The sequence below is a fragment of the Carassius carassius genome, chromosome 7, assembly GCF_963082965.1.
Source record: "Carassius carassius chromosome 7, fCarCar2.1, whole genome shotgun sequence".
Classification (NCBI taxonomy): Eukaryota; Metazoa; Chordata; class Actinopteri; order Cypriniformes; family Cyprinidae; genus Carassius; species Carassius carassius.
Genome location: NC_081761.1, coordinates 2120607 through 2140907, shown reverse-complemented (window position 1 = coordinate 2140907; position 20301 = coordinate 2120607). Strand labels below are relative to the sequence as shown.

Genomic DNA, 20301 nt, shown 5'->3' with positions numbered 1-20301 from the left:
GGATTCAGCCTCCTAGCTCCTCTGAGGAACCGGATGACTAAATCGTTCCTTCCTATTGACTGACCGGACGCCGTTTCAGAAAACGCCGCGATGGCCGCCACATAAACTTTGAGCGTGGATGGGGCTCTGCCCTTATCCAACAGCTCCTGTAGGAAGGAGAGGACCTCCGTCACCTCACAACTAAGGGGTGAATAACCTCGAGCTGTGCACCAGCTGGAGAACACCGACCACTTCGAGGCATACAGACGTCGTGTCGACGGAGCTCTAGCCTGAGTGATGGTATTTAGCACTCCCACTGCGAGATCAGCGGGTAACCGTTGAGTGCCCATACATGGAGGGACCACAACTCCGGTTGAGGGTGCCAAATCGAGCCCCTGGCCTGCGAGAGGAGATCTCTCCTCAACGGTACCGGCCATGGGGCGACATCTGCTAATTGCATCAAATCTGGGAACCATGGTTGGTTCTTCCAAAGAGGTGCCACAAGCAGTATTGAACATCTCGTTTCTCTCACCCGTTCTACCACCTGCGGAAGGAGGGAGACGGGAGGGAACGCATAAAGCGGGCAGCACGGCCATTTCCGTGACAGCGCGCTTTCGTTCTTGGAAAAGAATGCGGGGCAGTGAGCGTTTTCGTGGGACGCAAAGAGGTCCACCTCCGCCTTGCCAAATCTCTCCCACAACAGCCGAACTGTTTGCGGGTGTAGAGACCATTCGCCCGTAGGGACATTGCCTCTGGACAGCCTGTCTGGACCCAGATTCTGCAGTCCAGGCACATGCACCGCTCTCAGCGAGCGCACGTTGCGCTGAGCCCAAATCAGGAGGCGTTCCGTCAGCCTGTACAGGTTTCGGGACCCGAGACCGCCCTGGCGATTTATGTAGGACACCACGGACATGTTGTCCGAACGGACTACGACGTGGTGATCCTTGATATGGGGACAAAAGCGCGTCAGCGCATTCTCCACTGCCAGCATTTCCAGGCAGTTGATATGATGGAGCTTTTCCCGTTCTGACCATAGGCCAAAGGACGGTCTGCCTTCGAGCAGCGCTCCCCATCCCGAAGTGGAGGCGTCCGTCGACACCATTTTCACACTCGGGGAAGTCCCCAGGCTTACACCTGATCGGTACCAGCCGTTCGCTGTCCAAGGTGCTAGAGCCGCAACGCAGCTCTGATCGACCTTGAAATGCAGCCGGCCAGACGCCCACGCTCTGCGCGGCACCCGAGCCTTCAGCCAGAACTGCAGGGGGCGCATGCGGAGCAGGCCCAGCCGCAGAACCGGAGATGCTGAGGCCATGAGACCCAGCATCCTTTGACAGTGTTTGAGCGACACAGTCGCGCCGCAGCGGAAAGAACTCGCTGCGCGCTGAATGCCCATCGTGCGCTGTGGTGACAGTCGCGCCGTCATGGAACACGAGTCCAGAACTATACCCAGAAACAGGATCGTCTGACTGGGGTTCAGCGAACTCTTCGCCCAATTGACACTGAGGCCGAGCTTCTCGAGGTGATCGAGTAAAACAGCCCTGTGGTTCACGAGCTCCGCTCGTGATTGGGCCAGAACTAGCCAGTCGTCCAAATAATTCAGCACTCGCATGCCTCTGAGTCTGAGAGGAGCGAGCGCTGCATCCATGCACCTCGTAAACGTACGAGGAGCTACGGACAAGCCGAATGGCAGGACTGCAAACTGGTATGCCTGGCCCTCGAAGGCGAATCTCAAAAACCGCCTGTGGTTTGACGCTATCTGTATTTGAAAATACGCGTCCTTCAGATCTATTGACATAAACCAGTCCCCTCCGCGAATCTGCGCGAGGAGCTTCCTGGTCGTGAGCATTTTGAAACTGCGTTTCATCAATGCCTTGTTCAGCTGCCTTAGATCCAGTATGGGCCTGAGACCCCCGTCTCTCTTGGGCACCAGAAAGTATCTGCTGTACAGCCCCCCCTCGCTTTGAGCTTGAGACACAGGCTCTACAGCCCCTTTGCTCAACAGTTTCGATATTTCGGCCCGAAGTATGTGTGCTACTTCTGTTTTGACCGTAGTTTCGACGCGCGCTGAGAAGCGCGGTGGGCGTCGAGAAAACTGTAGCGAGTAGCCTCTCTTTATAATGCCTAGCACCCAATCCGAAACCCCTGGAAGCGCTGACCATGCATTCGCATGAATGGCTAAGGGCTGGATGTGACACGCGCTCCGTTGACTGGGCAACGGCGGCGCTCGAGTGTGCTGCGCATCTGAGGCGGGGAGCGCGCTGATCACAGCGGGCAGATCGCTCATCCTCGACCTCGTTCCGGCGCTTAACCGACTGGAGGGAGGCTGAGCGGGTCCCGTGGGACTCAATATATCTGCGAGTAACCGTGGGTTGCATGTGTGCACTTTTACCACTTCCAACTCGCCGTCTGCCTGTGCAGAATGTACGTGCACGGGCCTCGTTTTTACAGAAGCCCTGCGCCGTAAGTGACATAGTGTATGTGGGCACTGGGAAGTGGGCACGTTTACTATGCGACGCGCTCGACCGATCTGTGTCGATCTTATGTGCGCCCGCCCTGTGTGCAGGGCTGTGCTTACATGTGGGGATGGGCACTGGGTAGTGGGCATCGTCACTGCATTTAAAGCACCATCGGCCGTGGCCGGACGAGCGTGCACGGGTTTCGTTTTTACAGAAACCGCATGACGCGTGTGACATAGTAATTGTGGGCACTGAGGGGTGGGCACGTTTACTATGTAGTGTGCGCGACCGACTTGAGTCGACGTTATGAGCGCAGGCCCTGTGTGTAGGGCTGTGCTTACATGTGGAGATGGGCACTGAGGAGTGGGCATCGTCACAACATTTATAGCACCATCGGCCGTGGCCGGGACACCAGAAAAAACGCTGTTTTTGTGAAACATCTGGGTAGCCGTGATAACGGCTTTTGTGTGCAGGCAAGCGGGCACTCGTGCAGGCTTGCTCATTGCAGAAAACACTGAGGCAGTCGCAACTCTTGGAACTGCAACAGCGGCGCGCTTGGGTGAGAGCTCGGCCGCAGCGGAACTCGAACACCGGCGCTTTCCCAGCAGTGCTAGGATGCTTTCGGGGCTTCTGGCTTCACCGCAATCCTCTGCCGCGGCTCCCGCGGCGCGGGGCGACGGCTCGAAGAGCGAGAACGGGGTCCCGAGCTGCGTTGCTGACGCTGTCGTGATGGCGCAGCAGGAGGCGGTGGGCGTGACTGAGAGCTCTGTGGGGCCGGTCTAGAGCGGCTAGCTGCAGAACTGGAGCGCTTCGGCAAGAAGTGCTTGAACGCCTGTGAAGCTTTCTGGTCCTCGGCGAATCTCTCCACAAACTCGTTGACGGAAGATCCAAAGAGGCCGGTAGGAGTTAGCGGAGCGTCAAGAAACGCAGCGCGCTCAGACTCCTTGATGTCAGAAAGCGTCAGCCACCAATGCCTCTCAGCCACCGTAGCGGAAGCCATAACCCGTCCCATGGCCTGTGCAGCGGACTTAGCAGCGCGGAGGGAGAGATCCGAAGCACTCCTCAGATCCGCGAGACAGATCGCTTCAGGTCCCATCTCATCCAGCTTGCGGAGAAGATCGCCCTGGAAAATCTGTAGCGTCGCCATGGTGTGTAACGCAGACGCAGCCTGCCCAGCAGCAGAGAATATCCGTGTGAGCAGCGATGACGTCATGCGGCAGGCTTTGGATGGCAACGCCGCCTTAGTCCGCCGTCCAGCAGAGGGCGGGCAAAGGTGCGCTGCTATAGCCTGTTCCACCGGCGGAAGTGACAGGTAGCCTCTGTTCTTAGCACCGTCCAGTGTGGAGAATGCTGGCGAAACAGATGAGCGGATTCTCGCCGAGAATGGAGCGTCCCAAGCCTTCGCCACTTCTTCGTGAAGCTCAGGAAGAAAAGGGGCGTGTTTTGAGCTTGAGGAAGAGCGCTCATCCGGAAGATAGCTACCATCCAGCCGGGAACGTGAAGGGGGCGCTGGTGCAGACCACTCGAGGCCGAGGCTCGCCGCGGCCAACGAGAGTACACGCATCAGCTCCTTATCGATATCCCCCCGTCTGCTGGGCCTCTGAGCAGCTGGCGCGAGATCCACGGAGCTCGTCCAACCCTCACTGCCCGAAGCCAGCAGAGAGCACGTGTCTTCTTCCTCCGACGCGGGCCTGAGATCCACTTCCTCCGATGACGCGTCGGCAAGCAGCGGACACTGAGCATCGGGAAGCGATGCAGGGGAGACCGGCGAAGCGGAGGGAACCGGCGAGCTCGGCCGAGCTGGAGGCGGTTCTGGTAGGCGCTGCGAGCGGCGCTTCTTACGGCGCTGCGGCGCAGCGGATGATGCAGGCTTCGAGAAGTATGCCAGGCGAGTCCTCAGAGTCACCATAGGCATCAGCTCGCAATGAGGACATCCTCCATCAGCGAGCGCGAGCGCTGCATGGTCTTCACCCAGACAGGAGACGCAGATGACATGACGATCTCCTTCGCTGAGCGGGGTTCTGCACGAGCCGCACGAAGGCATCTTTAAAAAGACGCAGCTCTTTTGTGAACGTGCGTCGCAGGGCGAACACACACACAGATTATGACAGAACAAGGATTATAAAGGATATGGGCGCCGGATAGCGCAGCAGGAACGGCAGTGGAAGGCGGCGGTGCCAGCGGCTTCAGGATGGCTCGTCCTGCTGATGTGCTCTTCCAGACGGCGCTTGCTTCCTCGTGATCCAGCGATGCGTGAGCTTCGCTGAAGAGATGAAAAATCAGGTGAGTCAGCCTTTTCGAGCTCCTTTTATAGGTTGGGCCACACCCGTTTCGGCGGGAAGTGGCAAGAAGGGCGCGAAGCGCCCTTATTGGTCTGATGTTGCATCAGCCTGCGCTCGATAGGCTGTGCAGTTGCCGCAGAACAAGCCAGTGAGCGAGCGAGCCGTCTCGCCTATGGCTGTGTACTGCTGCAAATGCGCTTTACAAAAATACAAAATTAAGGATAATTTTTTTGCTTCAGTATTTCGTGAAAAGAGACTTTTCCCGTAGCGTCTTAGCTAAGACGCAGTACGAGAGAGCTCTCGTAAGAGAACCCTATGCGCCATTTGCTTGCAGTGTACACAAAAAGATGCGAGTGATGCAAAAAAATTGCATGCATTTAGAGATTGTGAAAACAATAACTTATAATCGAAGCAGTACAAATTGCAAGACAAATTTCAAAATTCAACATCCCTTGCTTACAGCATTGCATGCAACTGCAGTTCTGTTGCAATGCGTTGCTCGCTTGCAGCGTAGACATGCGTTTGAACTTACAAACGAAAGCAGCCTGGCATGCGACCCAAGATAGTTTCACTGTTTCATGCATTCACATCAGTTTGGCATGAAGATGTCATCCATCTCCTTAATTTAATCTTGACTGCTCTGAGGAGAGCAGGCCTCCCATTGGGCAGAGAAATGGGCAAGTAAGCTGCCCCGTGACCTTGTGCAGTCAAGAGTGTCAGCAAAGAAGCTTTTAAGCCATTGTGCTTATTATATTAATATCCTATTCCTAATCATGATCGCATCAGTACGATACTAGATGGATACTAAGAAGGGAGAGAGATTTTTATCACATGACAGTCTTCTCAAGCAGCCTGTCTCTTTGTCTCTCTCTTTTTACTCACTCTGTTTAAAAGGACTAAAATACTCCGGGGACGAGATAAGGAAGTCGACACCGATTTGGCACACAATCCCTGCTCCGAATCTAGAGATGGGTCATGGCTATATAATAATAAAGCAGTGCTCCACATTTAATGTGCTAACATCATCAGATATCTCAATCGCAACCTCCGCGGGCACGTCTCAACATGTGTTGTCAATTGATTTTATCATGCACAGAACCGAAAACGGTTTCACAATTCTAAGCACTGCCTTGGTTGCGTTTCAATGTGTCGTGACAATGCGGTAAATTAAACTCTGCTGTAAATTAAACGCAGCTGGTGAGGCACGGTGTTGTAATTTGAAAACTCGTTTTGCACAACATGACTGTGTTAATGTAGAATTGTATGCATGTCATTTTGAAATCAATTGTGCGTGATTGGCTCACCATGGCTGCAGCGGCGGCCTGCGCGGCGACGGCAGTCTGGTTGGCCTGATGCTGGGCTGCTTTGATCTTGGCCTGCAGGTGCGCCGGAGGGTGGAAGTACTTGCACTTCTCGCGTGAGCAGCGGCTCTTGATGAAGTCCATGCACACGGTGACAGTGTTGTCGCTCGTGTCGATCATAGGGCTATCGCTAGGATGGGCGAAGCGGCAGTCGTTCTCGCCGCGTGCGCAGTTGCCCCGCTGAAACTCGCGACACACCTGGACGCAAACCAACACCCGCAGACAAAACAAACAGGGAACACAACAGAAATGTGCAAACAGAGACGTGAGTCATTGAAGTTTCAAGGCTTGTGTACATAATGAGCACAGGTACATAAATAAACACACACCGAGCTGAATATTAACAAAGGCAGCGACAGCCTCTCGGTGTAGGAGGGATGCAGAGGAACAGAGCCTCTTATTATCACAGACATCAGTCAGTTGCTAAGTGATCACACATTTAGTGACACACACACACACACACATGCACACAACCTTTAACTGTTATTGTTTCTACCAAGCTGATCATCTTGCGAGGCAGCGCTGCATTGAAATGCCTCGCACTTGTTTCTATCCTCCTTTTCACACTTTTTCGCAATTAATTCAGGTCTTTGGCTTTCACAAACTTTAAATCTACTTCAAGTACGAAAATCTCCCAGTGACCTTTGCTTTGTTCAAATGTTTAATGTTCAGAATCTGACCAAAAATGATTAATCTAATACTTAATTCTGACTGGTCTTCTTTCTTGGATACATTTGCATACTGACTGTCTTTATTTTAAATTTGGATCAGATTCTTTTTTATTTATAAATATTTTTTACATTTATATGTAAACTCAATTACGATTGGTCTTGATTGATCTATTTCCAATTATGATACAACTTATATATATAACATACTGAATTACTGCATATTGTTTTTATTTTTTGTATATGATTGTTCTGTTTACATATAATTGCATACTCTATGATTAGATTTTCTTATTTTTTTTCCTTTTTAATATATATTTACATGCGACATTATGACTGGTATTCTTTCTTGAACACATTTGCATATCGAATTATGATTGGAATTTATTTTAAATCATGATTGGTCTTTTATTTTAATTTTTTACATATGTAATGACATTTTTACATAAAATTACATAATGACTTGGCCTTTCCTCCCTTACATGTAATTTCATTATTTTGCATTATACTGTAACTTGATCTACTGATCTTTTTTTTGGCCCTTTCTTAACACTTTACTATGATTAGTCCTTTTTCTTTTTTACATACATTTCTTTTTTACATACATACTTTTTTTGTTACATACTGTATATTTGCATAGTACAATGTCTTTCCTACATCTTATACTGTCCTTTACTTGGTGATTTTTTTGGATGAATGAAATGAGGTTCTCATAATGTCTCTGTGTGAGGCGTCACCTCGAGTTTGTCTGTGCGCAGGAGCTTCTGTGTGGAGGATGAGCTCGGCATGCTGACCGGCGGGCTGCCGGGGACAATGACAGGGGTGCTGGGGAGCATCTCTGTGGGGACCAGACTCATGCCGTGGCTCATGGGAGTCAGATACTGCGCGTAACTCAATCCAGGGTTCGAGCCCAGACCTTGGCTGACAGGAAATGTATGCTGTGAAGAAGACAATTAATATGAAAGAATTGCAACTTGCCGAAAAAAAGAAGCATTTTACCCAAAAATGAAAATTGTATTTGTTTCTTCACCAGGTTTGGAGAATATAGCATTCAATTACTTTCTCTGCAATGGATGCTCTGCAGCGAATGGGTGCCGTCAGAATGAGAGTCCAAACAGATGATAAAAACATCACAATAATCCAAACCACTCCAGTCCATCAGTTAACGTCTTGTGAAGCCAAGTTCTGTGTGTGTGTAATAAACAAAGCCATCTTTGTGTTTTTTTTAGTATTCCTGTAGCTCAATTGGTAGAGCATTGTGCTATCAAGTGCACGGTTGTGGGTTCGATTCCCCGGGAACACATGATAGGTAAAAATGTATAGCCTGAATGCACTGTAAATCGCTTTGGATAAAAGCGTCTGCTAAATGCATAAATTTAATTTGATTTAATCTTTAAGATGTTTGTAACTTTAGCCTCCAGCTAAAATACGAGTTTATAATCCTTAATAATGCTTTCTCCAGTGAAAAAGTCCACTTCCTTTTGTCACATCAAACTTGCAAAACTTGAGTTAATTTGCAACAGATTACATAAGAAAATTTTTCATTGTGCATTCCAATTAATCTCAATCAAACTGCAGTTGGGTTATTTTGATTAGGTAAAAAGTTATCTGTTTTTGCATATAAACTCTTCATATGCATCTAGACAGAAAGACGAGTAGACGGTTCTCACCACTGGTTGCATGGTGGTGCCAGGGATCATGAACTGCATCTGCTGTGCCAGCATCGCTGCTGCGGTCTTCTGCTGGATGAGGTTGTTGCGTCCGTTGATTTCCAGCTGCGTCTTCAGATGTGCCGGTGGATGAAGGTACTTACAGTTTTCTCTCGTACACCGACCCTACAGCCAGAAAAATCAGGAAAATTAGGTTTCTCCTGGACAGAAATTAAAACTTTTGCTGATCTCTCCTGTAAAAAAGACCCCAGTAATCTCACATTTATCTCAGAAGAGATCTCAAAAGAGTCTCAGCTTCAGCAAAAGTCAGAGATCTCAAGTCTTAATTATCTGAACTGCTATTTACATTAACTTCATAGCTCTATTCTCTTACTGTTTGACAAATAATGACGCATTATATACAGTAAACGTTGATAACCTGCAAAAAATATTTTAATCAACACAGAAACAAGAATGCAACATACATGAAAAACAAGCAGCAATGCAGTGAGGATGTCTGCATTATACTGCAATATTTATTAAGGAGGCCAAAGTTAGACGAATATTCTGCCCAAGGTCAAGCATGTGTTTGCATTAAACCTCCGCTGCAGGATATCTGGTGACACGGGAGGCCGAACTGATACCGGGATGTGAGAAAACAGTGGAGGAGGGGTTAAAAACGCAGCGGTAGCACATACTGCGGACATGCAGAGACACAGAAAGAGAATCTCACTGCCTCTGCAGATGCTGCGTCACCCTGCATGAGCTCTACAGCATCAGCTGCTCGCTGGAGGTGTGAGATCTCCACAGTAACCTTGAGCACAAATATCACACGCTCATGCTACTCACAAAACAAGACAACTGAAGAAAACAACCACAGCAGATGTCATTAATTAAAATAATAATTGCTTTATTGAAACTTTTAATTTTCAGATTGATATTATACATGTATATATATATATATATATATATATATATGTATATATGTATATGTATATATATATATATATATATATATATATATATATATATATATATGTGTGTATATATATATATATATATATATATATATATATATATATATATATATATATATATATATATTAGAATTTCTTTTATTTGTATTTAAAGTCTCTACAAAATGTAAAAAAGAAAATTTCAAATTATGTATGTAATTACATAATTTAATTACACACATTTGCTTGATTTATTTCTGTTTTTAACGTTTCGGCTAAATTAAGAAATACTAAAACAAATATTTAAAAATTGTTTAGAATTATATATTTTAATTACACATTTTTATTTCAAAATTATGTATTTTTAATTTCTTTATTTTATTCAATGTATTTGTATATTAATTTTATTTTTACATTTAAATTAATATTAATTGATGTATTTTAATATAATATTTAATGTTTAAAATATTTTATACAATGTATTTTAAATTTAGGATATCTTCTAAATAAAAAAATATTTGAAATATTGCTTTACTTGGTATAACAGAAATGCAAATTTAAATTGAATTGCACTAAATTATTTTTTAAATAGTTGAATTTGCAATCAAGCACTCTCAATACTGCTGTTTTTAATATTTCTGCTAAATAAAAAAAACTTGAAGATTGCTTTACTTTGCATAAAAGAAATACACAAATAAATCTAATTGCATAAAGGTTTTTTTTTTTTTTTTTTTTACAAAACTACCATCTAACTTTTTTTGCTCTTTATTTTATCTTTTCCAATAATTTGTTGGGGTGCCAATACCTTTAAAATACATAAATACAGCCAATTTGACATGTTTTGTATGAAGATAAGCAGTTTCATCAATAACTTGTCAAAAGTATTAATATGACTCACCTGTGTGTAAGTCTACTCTTATATAGAAATGTAGTTTTCTGTATGTATTAGTTTTCTGTATGGGTTAAGTTAAATTAAGTTTTTAAATTTGATGTTCGATTAAAATTAAGACTAAATCTGGCCTTACTTCATTAAACTCTTTCTCTGTCGGATCATTACTGTGAAACTATCTTGACACCTTAACAAGCTCATTACTAACCAGATACAATGCCTCATAAATGCAAAATGTATAAACTACATGAATTTAGAATGTTTTGTGCATATTTCGCTATAACCAAATCCATAATTTTGCATTTAATTGTAATACAGTACATGTCTGCATCAAAGGTATAAAGCAGACACATGAACCATATAGGCTTTTGTGTGCTCTCTGCATTGTTGCAGGGAGGTCACAAATCCCTTGAAATCATCTTCGAGCGTTGGCAGGAAAGTGCACGCTCAGCTTATCTGAGGTCTTGCTTGCTTACGGTGGTTTTTGACAACAAGGATAAAACCGCAAGACATCCAGGTATCCTTCCTTACTTGGATAACAATGGAGATAGTGTGCTATAAATAACACAAAACTAGATCTAAACGGAGCACGGCTGTCATTTCAATGATTTCCAAACAGTTAAACAATGCTGAATCAGCTCACTGCGGCTCATGAACATGAGCACTGCAACGGCACGAGCTGAGATATCTGACTTTAGTTAATGCGGTCGAGACCTCAGGTGATTAATCAGACCCAAAATACGATGCATTTGCAATCATTTAAAAGCTATATGTTACTGACTGAAGGTCAAAGCTTTGTGTTTTCGCACAATTATTCATTAATGCATCAACATCTATAGAGGTGAGCATCTCAGTGATTCCACCAAATTATTGGTCTAATACTGTGGATTAACTATAAATGATCATTTATTATCAACACATAATCATTACAGGCCAAGCTGAAGACAGGTCTAGACACCGAACACCCTCAAATTCCCAAATATGCAGCGCTGTAATCCACAGGATCAGGGTGCTGGTGCAAAGGGGCTATCAGTATCTCACTCCTGGAATAACAGTGTTGTTTAGCCATCCTGCCAAAACCTGAGAGGTGTCAAAGTCAATCAGTCTTTGGGCCAAAAGACGGACTCTTGTGGCCTCTGACGGAGTGACGGATGGTGAGGAGAAGCGAAAGACATCCGATAGAGGACTTTCAACGCTATCAGGATTTTTGGATGCTGTGCAAAGAATCGTATTGGAAAATGTATGAGAGGTTTGATTTGCTGTGTGCGGCCTGATTGAGAGGAGACTGCTGATTCAATTATGAAGGTCTATTTTTCCTGGCGAACTGGGCAGGAATGGTTCTGATGGAGGACGACCAGAAGCTCTAGATCGAATGACCAATCTTCAATGTGCTACACAATACTGCATAGCTGCAGTTAATGGAGGAATCAGATTTAGCAATCCATAATGCCAAAAAAAGCATTATATACTGCAGGAGACAAAAGTTTGAGAATCATTAAAAAAAGAAGTACAAGGTTTCTGGTTAATGTTCAAAGCATGCATGCATCAATGCTTAATCTAGTTTAGTTTACTGCATCTTGTGTCCTGAATATTTTTTTTTTTTAAAGAGTGAAAAAAAAAAAAGAATCTGAATGTAAACTGAATTGAATTCTAGATGTAGCATAATCTTACTCTGTGTGTTCACACTGACAGCAGTTAAACATATACATACATTTAGGGCTCGGTATTGTTCAAAATCTTTCGATCCGGTGCCAATTTTGATACCTCAGTTTCGATACCGGTTCCTAATGATACTTTTTTTCGATACCATGTTTTAAAATCCATTTCAACATTAACACAAATACATTAAACACAAAACTTTTATTTTTCACCTTAATTAAAACAAATTCCGGTAACACTTCACACTCAGGATAACATTATTAATACAACTGGTTGTGCTTTTTGGATAGGGGTGCGCCATTCAGGGGCGCACTGGGACTAAAAAGTTGCCCTGGACTTTCTGGCCCACAGCAGCCCACCACATCATAACGCAAATGCCCCTGTTTTGATGTCATTTATTAATTTAATATTTAAGTAAACAGTTTGGGGATTTTAACAAATAGTGCAACTGATCTTCCGTTGAAAAAAAAAGAAAAAAAAAGAAAAAAAAAGAACTGATTCAAGCGTTTTAAACAATTCGCGCGCACTTTAGACCTCTTTGGTCTTTGGCACACTTGTGTTGTGTGACTGCGAGTATCTTCAGAAATCCTCCCCGTCACGTCACGTGGTGGTGGACAGCCAATCACGGCGAATTTAGGTCCTTACATGCACGTATGCTACAAGCTCACACAGACACAGCCGCTTGGCAAAAAAAAAATGTCCGCTTGGCTTTTGGAACTGAAATTTGGCACCGAAAGATAAATAATTTTTTGATACTCATAGTATCGAAGTTTTTTCGTTTGATGCCATAAAGGCATCGAAGTTCGGTAGCCAGCCCTACATACATTTGTAAAGTTTATGCATATAAAAAAGTCAGAAAAGCTTTGTTTGATAAAATGGCATTCTACAGGCTTATATGTAATTTCTATACTCTTCAAATACAAACTGGATTAAACAAAGGTACGTTCATACTGACAGTGACTAAACTGCATAAATTTGGCAAGATGCTAAATTATCGGCTCCCATTTGACCACTGTATTCAACAGTATCAAGTGAAGGATTGCGCAATAATCTCTATAATGCCTTAAATCAGCAACCTTAACTGTAAATGACTGACTCACTTTGCTTTCTTGCTGCAAACGCTCCTTGACATCTATTTGCACTGTGTCCTTACTATACCTGACAATTCAAAGCAACATGCAATCAATCTTTCTTTTGCTCCATTTTATGTCTTAAAATGAAAAAGATGAACACCACATCATAATTTAATTTGAATTGAACTGCTTCAGTTTGACAAGATGCCATACATTTTGTTACTATTAGAGTGCTGTATTCGACAGCATCCAGTAAAGGATTGAGCAATTGTTCTATATATATATATATATATATATATATATATATATATATATATATATCACCACCAGAGACGTGAGCTGCTGGACCCGCGATCCGGATGGGAACCGCACCCGTTTACACGGCCGTCGGGCCAGGATGCCGGGCCGTCCATCCCCTGCCAGCGCCGCGGCCAACGAGAGTGATGCGGCCGCTAGAGGAAGCCGCCACCCTTCGCACCCCGGACCGAATAGGGGAGCACGTGCGGCTGCCGGACTCCGCCCCTTACCTGGACCCTTCCTCCATGAACACTGCCCGAACCACGCAGCACGACGAGGACACCCGATTCCCTGTTTATTTTGGACCCTCTTCCCCTTTGGCCACCTTTATCCCCTGTTTTATTGGATTTTCTGTTAATATAAGCCTCTCCGAGGCCTGACGCCATGCCCACTGTGTCTGTCTTGTGCTCCTCCCGCCACAATATATATATGTTATTGCTGCAAACTGCTGTCAGTTTGAATACCCATTTACATCAATTTACACAAGCAACAGACAATCCAACCAGATCTTACTTTTTAGCATTTAGCATCTTGAAAGTAAAAGGTTTTCCCACTTGTAATCTGAATTTAAGTGAACTGGTTAAAAACTGTGCCCTATTTAACTACAGTATTTTCAAGGTCAAACGGTTTCTGATTTGACTGAATTTGTGACTTTGTGCTGTATTTTTCATTTTATAAAGACTGAAAGTTTACTTATCATGCCACAGCTGGTTAGCACATGTACTTTCAAAGACATAACCAGCCTCTCTCTTCTGTAAGTGAAATTGAAACTCATCCCAGATGTTACCACTCAGGTTGCATTCAAACTACTGTTTGTGTCCAATTCAGTGAAAAATAAATACACCTGGAGTCATTTTGACCTCAAAGGAAATACGCAAATATTACAATTGCCAAAGTACCTGTGTTAACAATGTTAGCGAACAATATAAGTCAATATTTGGTTTTATCTACCAAACAATAATGAAAAATTTGTTTATAGTCTCGTGGGCGGTGGTCCCTGGGACACTACATGTCTGAACAAATTAGTTATTGCGGGATGTAGAAAACACTACAATCTGCAGGGCTCAAAGGAAGTACTTGACACAAACATACTTCAAAATGGTGTTACAATCTCTCTGATTGACATGAAAATCAAGCAAATGTTGATGTGAAATGCAGTGAACCATTCTCTGAACCACACTGTAGTGCGTTCAAGCGTCGTGAGTGATCTAGCTAGCGCTGATTGAAAGTACAGTGGGTCACGACGGGCCCGTCACTGTCCCGCATGGCACTTAAATAAATAGGCTTGTTTACGAAGGTATGGTGAGAGAGAGAGCAGGATCAAAGAGGCTTAATGGGATGAGCTCCTGGGAATGCTGACAAAGACATGAGTGTCCTTGTCTTCATGTTGGGACTAACGTCGGACTGTCCCGGTCTCATTCCTGTATGTGGCAGAACTGAATTCAGAATGCCTTTGGATTCAGATTCAGTTCCAGAATTTGAATTGAGGTAGCAAACAGGATGCAGAATTGCAATTTGAATGACCGATATGTGTTTTTTGACACCTGATGCCAATATCTTGGAAAGTGTGGGGGCCGATAGCCGATATAAATCCGATATATATATATATATTTTTTTAAATCATATTTAAGAAATTTTTAATCATTTAACAATGGATTAAAAAAATAATGTGTAAAATAAACATACTTATACTTAAGATGAGCAAGTATTTATTACAAATAAATAAATATTAAATAAAAATATAATAAAAAGGAAGTAAACACTGTAACCAAGAGGGCACTCAGTATTCTGGGAAATTTGTGTGCATTTGGAATCATATTTTTCAAATAAAGCCAGGGATCATGCTGGATAAAACTGCACACTTTAGTGGTCGACCGATATATTGCCAAGGCCGATAAAAACTTATCGTCCGATGCCAATATTTGAAACATGGCAAATATCGGCAGGTACGTTTTTCTGCTTGGCCGATGTGTTCGAGGTGGGACTTTTATTTCGACGGCGCAAACAGTGCTCACACTCTCTCTTGTTCGTCGGCGTCGTTAACAGTTCTGACTAATATGCATAGAAGTCTGTCTAGTAATCATAAGTTTTTATCGGCCTTGGCGATATATCGGTCGACCACTAAACAGAACAATAGATAGACAGATAGAATGACAGACAGACATATGGCTTGATATGACTGACAGAATAATACACAGAATAACAGAGACAAAATGGTAGAGCAATAAACCCAATGATTGAAGACTATACACAGACAGAATGATAAATAGATCAGACAAAATAATAGACAGAAAGATAGATAGAACCATAGACAGATACAGACAAAATGACAGAGAGAAAGACATAAATAAATATAGATAGATAGACAGACAAAATAAATAATAGTCAGGCTAAATAGCAGACAGATAGATAGAATGATAGACAGTAAGAGACAGATACAGACAAAACAACAGACAAACAGACAGAATTATAAAATGATAGACAGAATTATAATATGATAGATAGATGGATGGATGATGATGGACAGATAGAAAGACAGAACCATAGATAGAATGACAGATAGATAGAATGATAGAGCAATAGATAGATAGATAGATAGATAGATAGATAGATAGATAGATAGATAGATAGATAGATAGATAGAGAGATAGAGAGATCCGTTTAGCTGTGAACAGATTATAATGGTGATTTGATGATGATGGTGATGAGATTTGAACCTGTTTCACCCACATGAGCACCACACACATGTGCCGCGTCACACCACAGCTGTTTCAGTGCATTAGGGAAAGTCTTTCAATCAGTCGTGAGCAGCAGGAGGGTATCAGGTAACCATAAAGCTTTTAGACAGATTAATTCCACTTACTGTGAATGACTGCTCTGAACCCCTAAAAGCTCTTGGCTCTTTCAAAGCACCGCACCTGAAACATGGCAAATGCAGCACCAACACCATCAGTGACAGCAAATGCTCCTCACACCAATCCCACATAGGAGTGGGAACACTGCTGCTCATTTAGTCACTTCCTGTTTGTTGTTGGCGGCTGTACTGCGTTTGAGCTCCGTCACTATATTCTTTTCATTGACTATTTTTAACTCAAAAAACAATTGTATACATCATCGTTTCCGTTTATATAACGTGTGAATATATCCTCTATTGTATTCTACAACAAAAACAATCAGAGCGCCTCACTATCACTAGTTTTATTTTGATCTCCCGGGTCCGCTATTAGCTTTTAGCCCGTTAGCATCAGCGGCGTGGTTGCAGCTAACTGCGCTAACATTGCTAATACTCTATTCACACACATTACCACTGCTGTACTCACTGTTACTTGCTTTAATGGCGGATGAATGTCTCCACTCTGTGCAGCTCGAGCTCGAGGCCGTGGGAAAGCAGATTCGCGACCTGGAGGTGAGGCAGGCCCAGCTGAGAGAGCGGAGAACCGCGCTGGAATCATCCCGGGCTGACGCTCACAAGTCCGGGGTAAGTATACAGCGATCTGTTAACAGTCCCACCACGTCTACTCCGTGTGTTTCTCTGCACAGGCCCGGTGCACCCAGGACGCGATCTTCCCAGATGTCCTTCACTGCGACGCCGGGACACCACGGACCCTGGGTGCATCCACAGCGGAGGACGCGAGCCGGGTCCCGGGCGACGACTTCTCCCCCTCCTGCCTTCGACATCTCCATCCGGAACCGCTTCGCTCCCCTCCGCGAGACAGGACCCGACGCTGTGATCATCGGAGACTCCATCGTCCGACACGTAAGTGCTACGTTAGCCGAAGGTAAAGTGCACACTCATTGTTTGCCTGGTGCTCGTGTTCTCGATGTTTCTGCGCAGATACCCACGATCCTGAAGGTCGACGAGAGCCCCAGAGCGGTCGTGCTTCACGCCGGGGTTAACGACACCACGCTGCGGCAGACGGAGACGCTGAAGAGGGACTTCAGCAGCCTGATCGAGACGGTTCGCAGCACGACGCCCGCGGCGACGATCGTCGTGTCAGGACCACTGCCCACGTATCGACGAGGACACGAAAGGTTCAATAGACTTTTTGCTTTAAATGAATGGTTGTTGTCATGGTGTAAAGAACAGAAACTGCTATTTGTTAATAACTGGAATCTTTTCTGGGAGCGTCCTAGGCTGTTTCGCGCTGATGGATTACACCCCAGCAGAATCGGAGCGGAGCTGCTCTCTGACAACATCTCCAGGACACTTCGCTCCATGTGACTAGTAAGACAATTCTCTAATAACTATTATGATGAGTTTTGTTCCACCCGCTTAAATGATAAAAGTACTTGTGCTGTAAAAACTATTAAGACTGTGTCTGTTCCCCGGATAGTGAGGTCAAAATATAATGTAGGATCTAGAAAAAATCTTATCGTAATTAAACCAGAAAAATGTAAAGTAAATGAACAAAAACAATTTTTAAAGTTTGGGCTCATAAATATTAGATCACTCACACCCAAAGCAGTTATTGTAAATGAAATGATCACAGAAAATAGTTTTGATGTACTCTGCTTGACTGAAACCTGGCTGTAACGATAAAACCTTCATATTCATCCGGAAGAAGGAGGCGGGAACCGGCGGACAATCAAAAACATTTTAATAACAAAATAAACACAAAACAGCGCACCAGCCCCTCACGGACGACTGGTGCGCATAAAATAAAAACCACAACACAACTAAAAGCCCAGGCCTGGTCCTCTCTCGTCCTTCACTGTCGTCGCTCCAGTTTTATATCCTTCCATCTCCTCCATGGGCCTCGAGACCGGTGGGACGAACAGGTGTAGTTCATCTCCAATCACTCCCCCGGCCTCGCTCCCATGTCCCTCGGCCCCGCCCCACTCGTCACATACCCCCATCGCCCCTCGCAGGCCGGGGGGTACTCCCGAGACTGCGCTCTACTCCCCCCCCCCCTCCCTCCGGGGGGGCCGCTCCCGGGGACCTGCGGGAACCTGGGGGTAGGACAGGCGAGGCGAGAGAAAAGGAGATGGAAGGAGGAGCGACAGAGACGAGAGAGGGGAGAGAGGAAAAAAAAATAAAAATTCCGGTTCCCAGACGCACCGCTGCTCGGCCCTCCACCAGCTGGGTGATCTCCTCCGCGGTGCCTGGCGGTGGCACTGGACGGCCCTCGGCGGACGGCACGACACTCCTCCGCCGCCCGGTGGACGCCGACGGCTCCTCCGGTTTTGGGCAGCCGGCAGGAGTCCCCCGTTCCCTGCTCCTCCCCGTTCCGGCGGATGGCAGCAGGCTCCGGCCACCTGGCGAACGGCGCTGACTCCTCCGCTCCCTCACGGACGGCAGCCGTCTCTCCACATCGTGGGCGGCCGGTAGCGAGCTCGCCCGTCCCCGGCAACTCGCTCCAGTCCACCGCCTCGAGCGTCCATGGCGGCACACTCCTCGCCAGCTCGATGGCACCGCGGATTCACCACAGCGGCGAGGGATCTTCAGCAGCGCGTCCCTCCTTCTCCCGGGCTTCGGCACCACTGTAACGATAAAACCTTCATATTCATCCGGAAGAAGGAGGCGGGAACCGGCGGACAATCAAAAACATTTTAATAACAAAATAAACACAAAACAGCGCACCAGCCCCTCACGGACGACTGGTGCGCATAAAATAAAAACCACAACACAACTAAAAGCCCAGGCCTGGTCCTCTCTCGTCCTTCACTGTCGTCGCTCCAGTTTTATATCCTTCCATCTCCTCCATGGGCCTCGAGACCGGTGGGACGAACAGGTGTAGTTCATCTCCAATCACTCCCCCGGCCTCGCTCCCATGTCCCTCGGCCCCGCCCCACTCGTCACACTGGCTAAAACCAAATGATTATTTTGGTCTAAATGAGTCTACTCCACCAAACTACTGTTATAAGCATGAGCCCCGTCAGAATGGTCGTGGCGGAGGTGTTGCAACAATATATAGTGATATTCTCAATGTTACCCAGAAAACAGGATACAGGTTTAACTCTTTTGAAATACTTCTGCTAAATGTTACACTGTCAGACATGCAAAAGAAATCTAATGTATCTCTTGCTCTGGCTACTGTGTATAGACCACCAGGGCCGTATACAGAATTCCTAAAAGAATTTGCAGATTTCCTCTCAGACCTTCTAGTTACAGTTGATAAGGCGCTAATCATGGATTTTAATATTCACGTTGATAATGCAAATGATACATTAGGACTTGCGTTTACTGACCTAATAAACTCCTTTGGAGTCAAGCAAAATGTCACCGGGCCCACTCATCGTTTTAATCATACACTAGATCTAATTATATCGCATTGAATCGATCTTACTGCTATAGATATTGTACCCCAATGTGATGATATTACAGACCATTTCCTTGTATCGTGCATGCTGCGTATAACTGATATTAACTATATGTCTCAGCGTTACCGTCTGGGCAGAACTATTGTTCCAGCCACCAAAGACAGATTCGCAAATAACCTGCCTGATCTATCTCAACTGCTATTTGTACCCAAAAATACACATGAATTAGACGAAATTACTGACAACATGGGCACTATTTTCTCTAATACATTAGAAGCTGTTGCCCCCATCAAATTGAAAAAGGTTAGAGAAAAACGTACTGTGCCATGGTATAACAGTAATACTCACTCTCTCAAGAAAGTAACTCGTAGTCTTGAACGCAAATGGAGAAAAACTAACTTGGAAGTTTTTAAAATTGCATGGAAAAACAGGATGTCCAGCTATAGACAGGCTCTAAAAACTGCTAGGGCAGAGCATATCCACAAACTCATTGAAAATAACCAAAACAATCCAAGGTTTTTATTTAGCACAGTGGCTAAATTAACAAATTACCAGACGCCACCTGATTCAAATATTCCACCAACGTTAAATAGTAATGACTTTATGAATTTCTTCACTGATAAAATAGATAACATTAGAAATACAATAGCGAATGTAGATTCTACAGCGTCTAACACTTCAGTTTCATCCATCGCACCCAAAGATAAACTGCAGTGCTTTACAAATATAGGACAGGAAGAGCTAAATAAACTTATCACTGTATCTAAACCA

General features: G+C 44.8%; 2 protein-coding genes across 13 annotated transcripts in view; one reads left to right on the top strand and one right to left on the bottom strand.

Moving 5' to 3' along the window:
* Window positions 1–20301, bottom strand: part of LOC132143358 (muscleblind-like protein 2a) — a 95029-nt gene that overhangs the window by 22137 nt on the left and 52591 nt on the right. For all 11 annotated transcript variants that reach the window (XM_059553502.1, XM_059553499.1, XM_059553506.1 and 8 more), the window contains exons 3-5: window positions 8417–8581; window positions 7484–7684; window positions 6022–6276 (exon numbers count right to left, since the gene is read on the bottom strand). In XM_059553502.1, coding sequence (XP_059409485.1) covers window positions 6022–6276; window positions 7484–7684; window positions 8417–8581 — 621 coding nt within the window. The remainder of the gene's footprint in view (window positions 1–6021; window positions 6277–7483; window positions 7685–8416; window positions 8582–20301) is intronic.
* Window positions 16718–20301, top strand: part of LOC132143360 (uncharacterized) — a 121464-nt gene continuing 117880 nt past the window's right edge. For both annotated transcript variants that reach the window (XM_059553515.1, XM_059553514.1), the window contains exon 1: window positions 16718–17494. In XM_059553515.1, the coding sequence (XP_059409498.1) occupies window positions 16841–17491 (651 nt within the window). In that variant the 5' untranslated portion in view covers window positions 16718–16840 and the 3' untranslated portion in view covers window positions 17492–17494. The remainder of the gene's footprint in view (window positions 17495–20301) is intronic.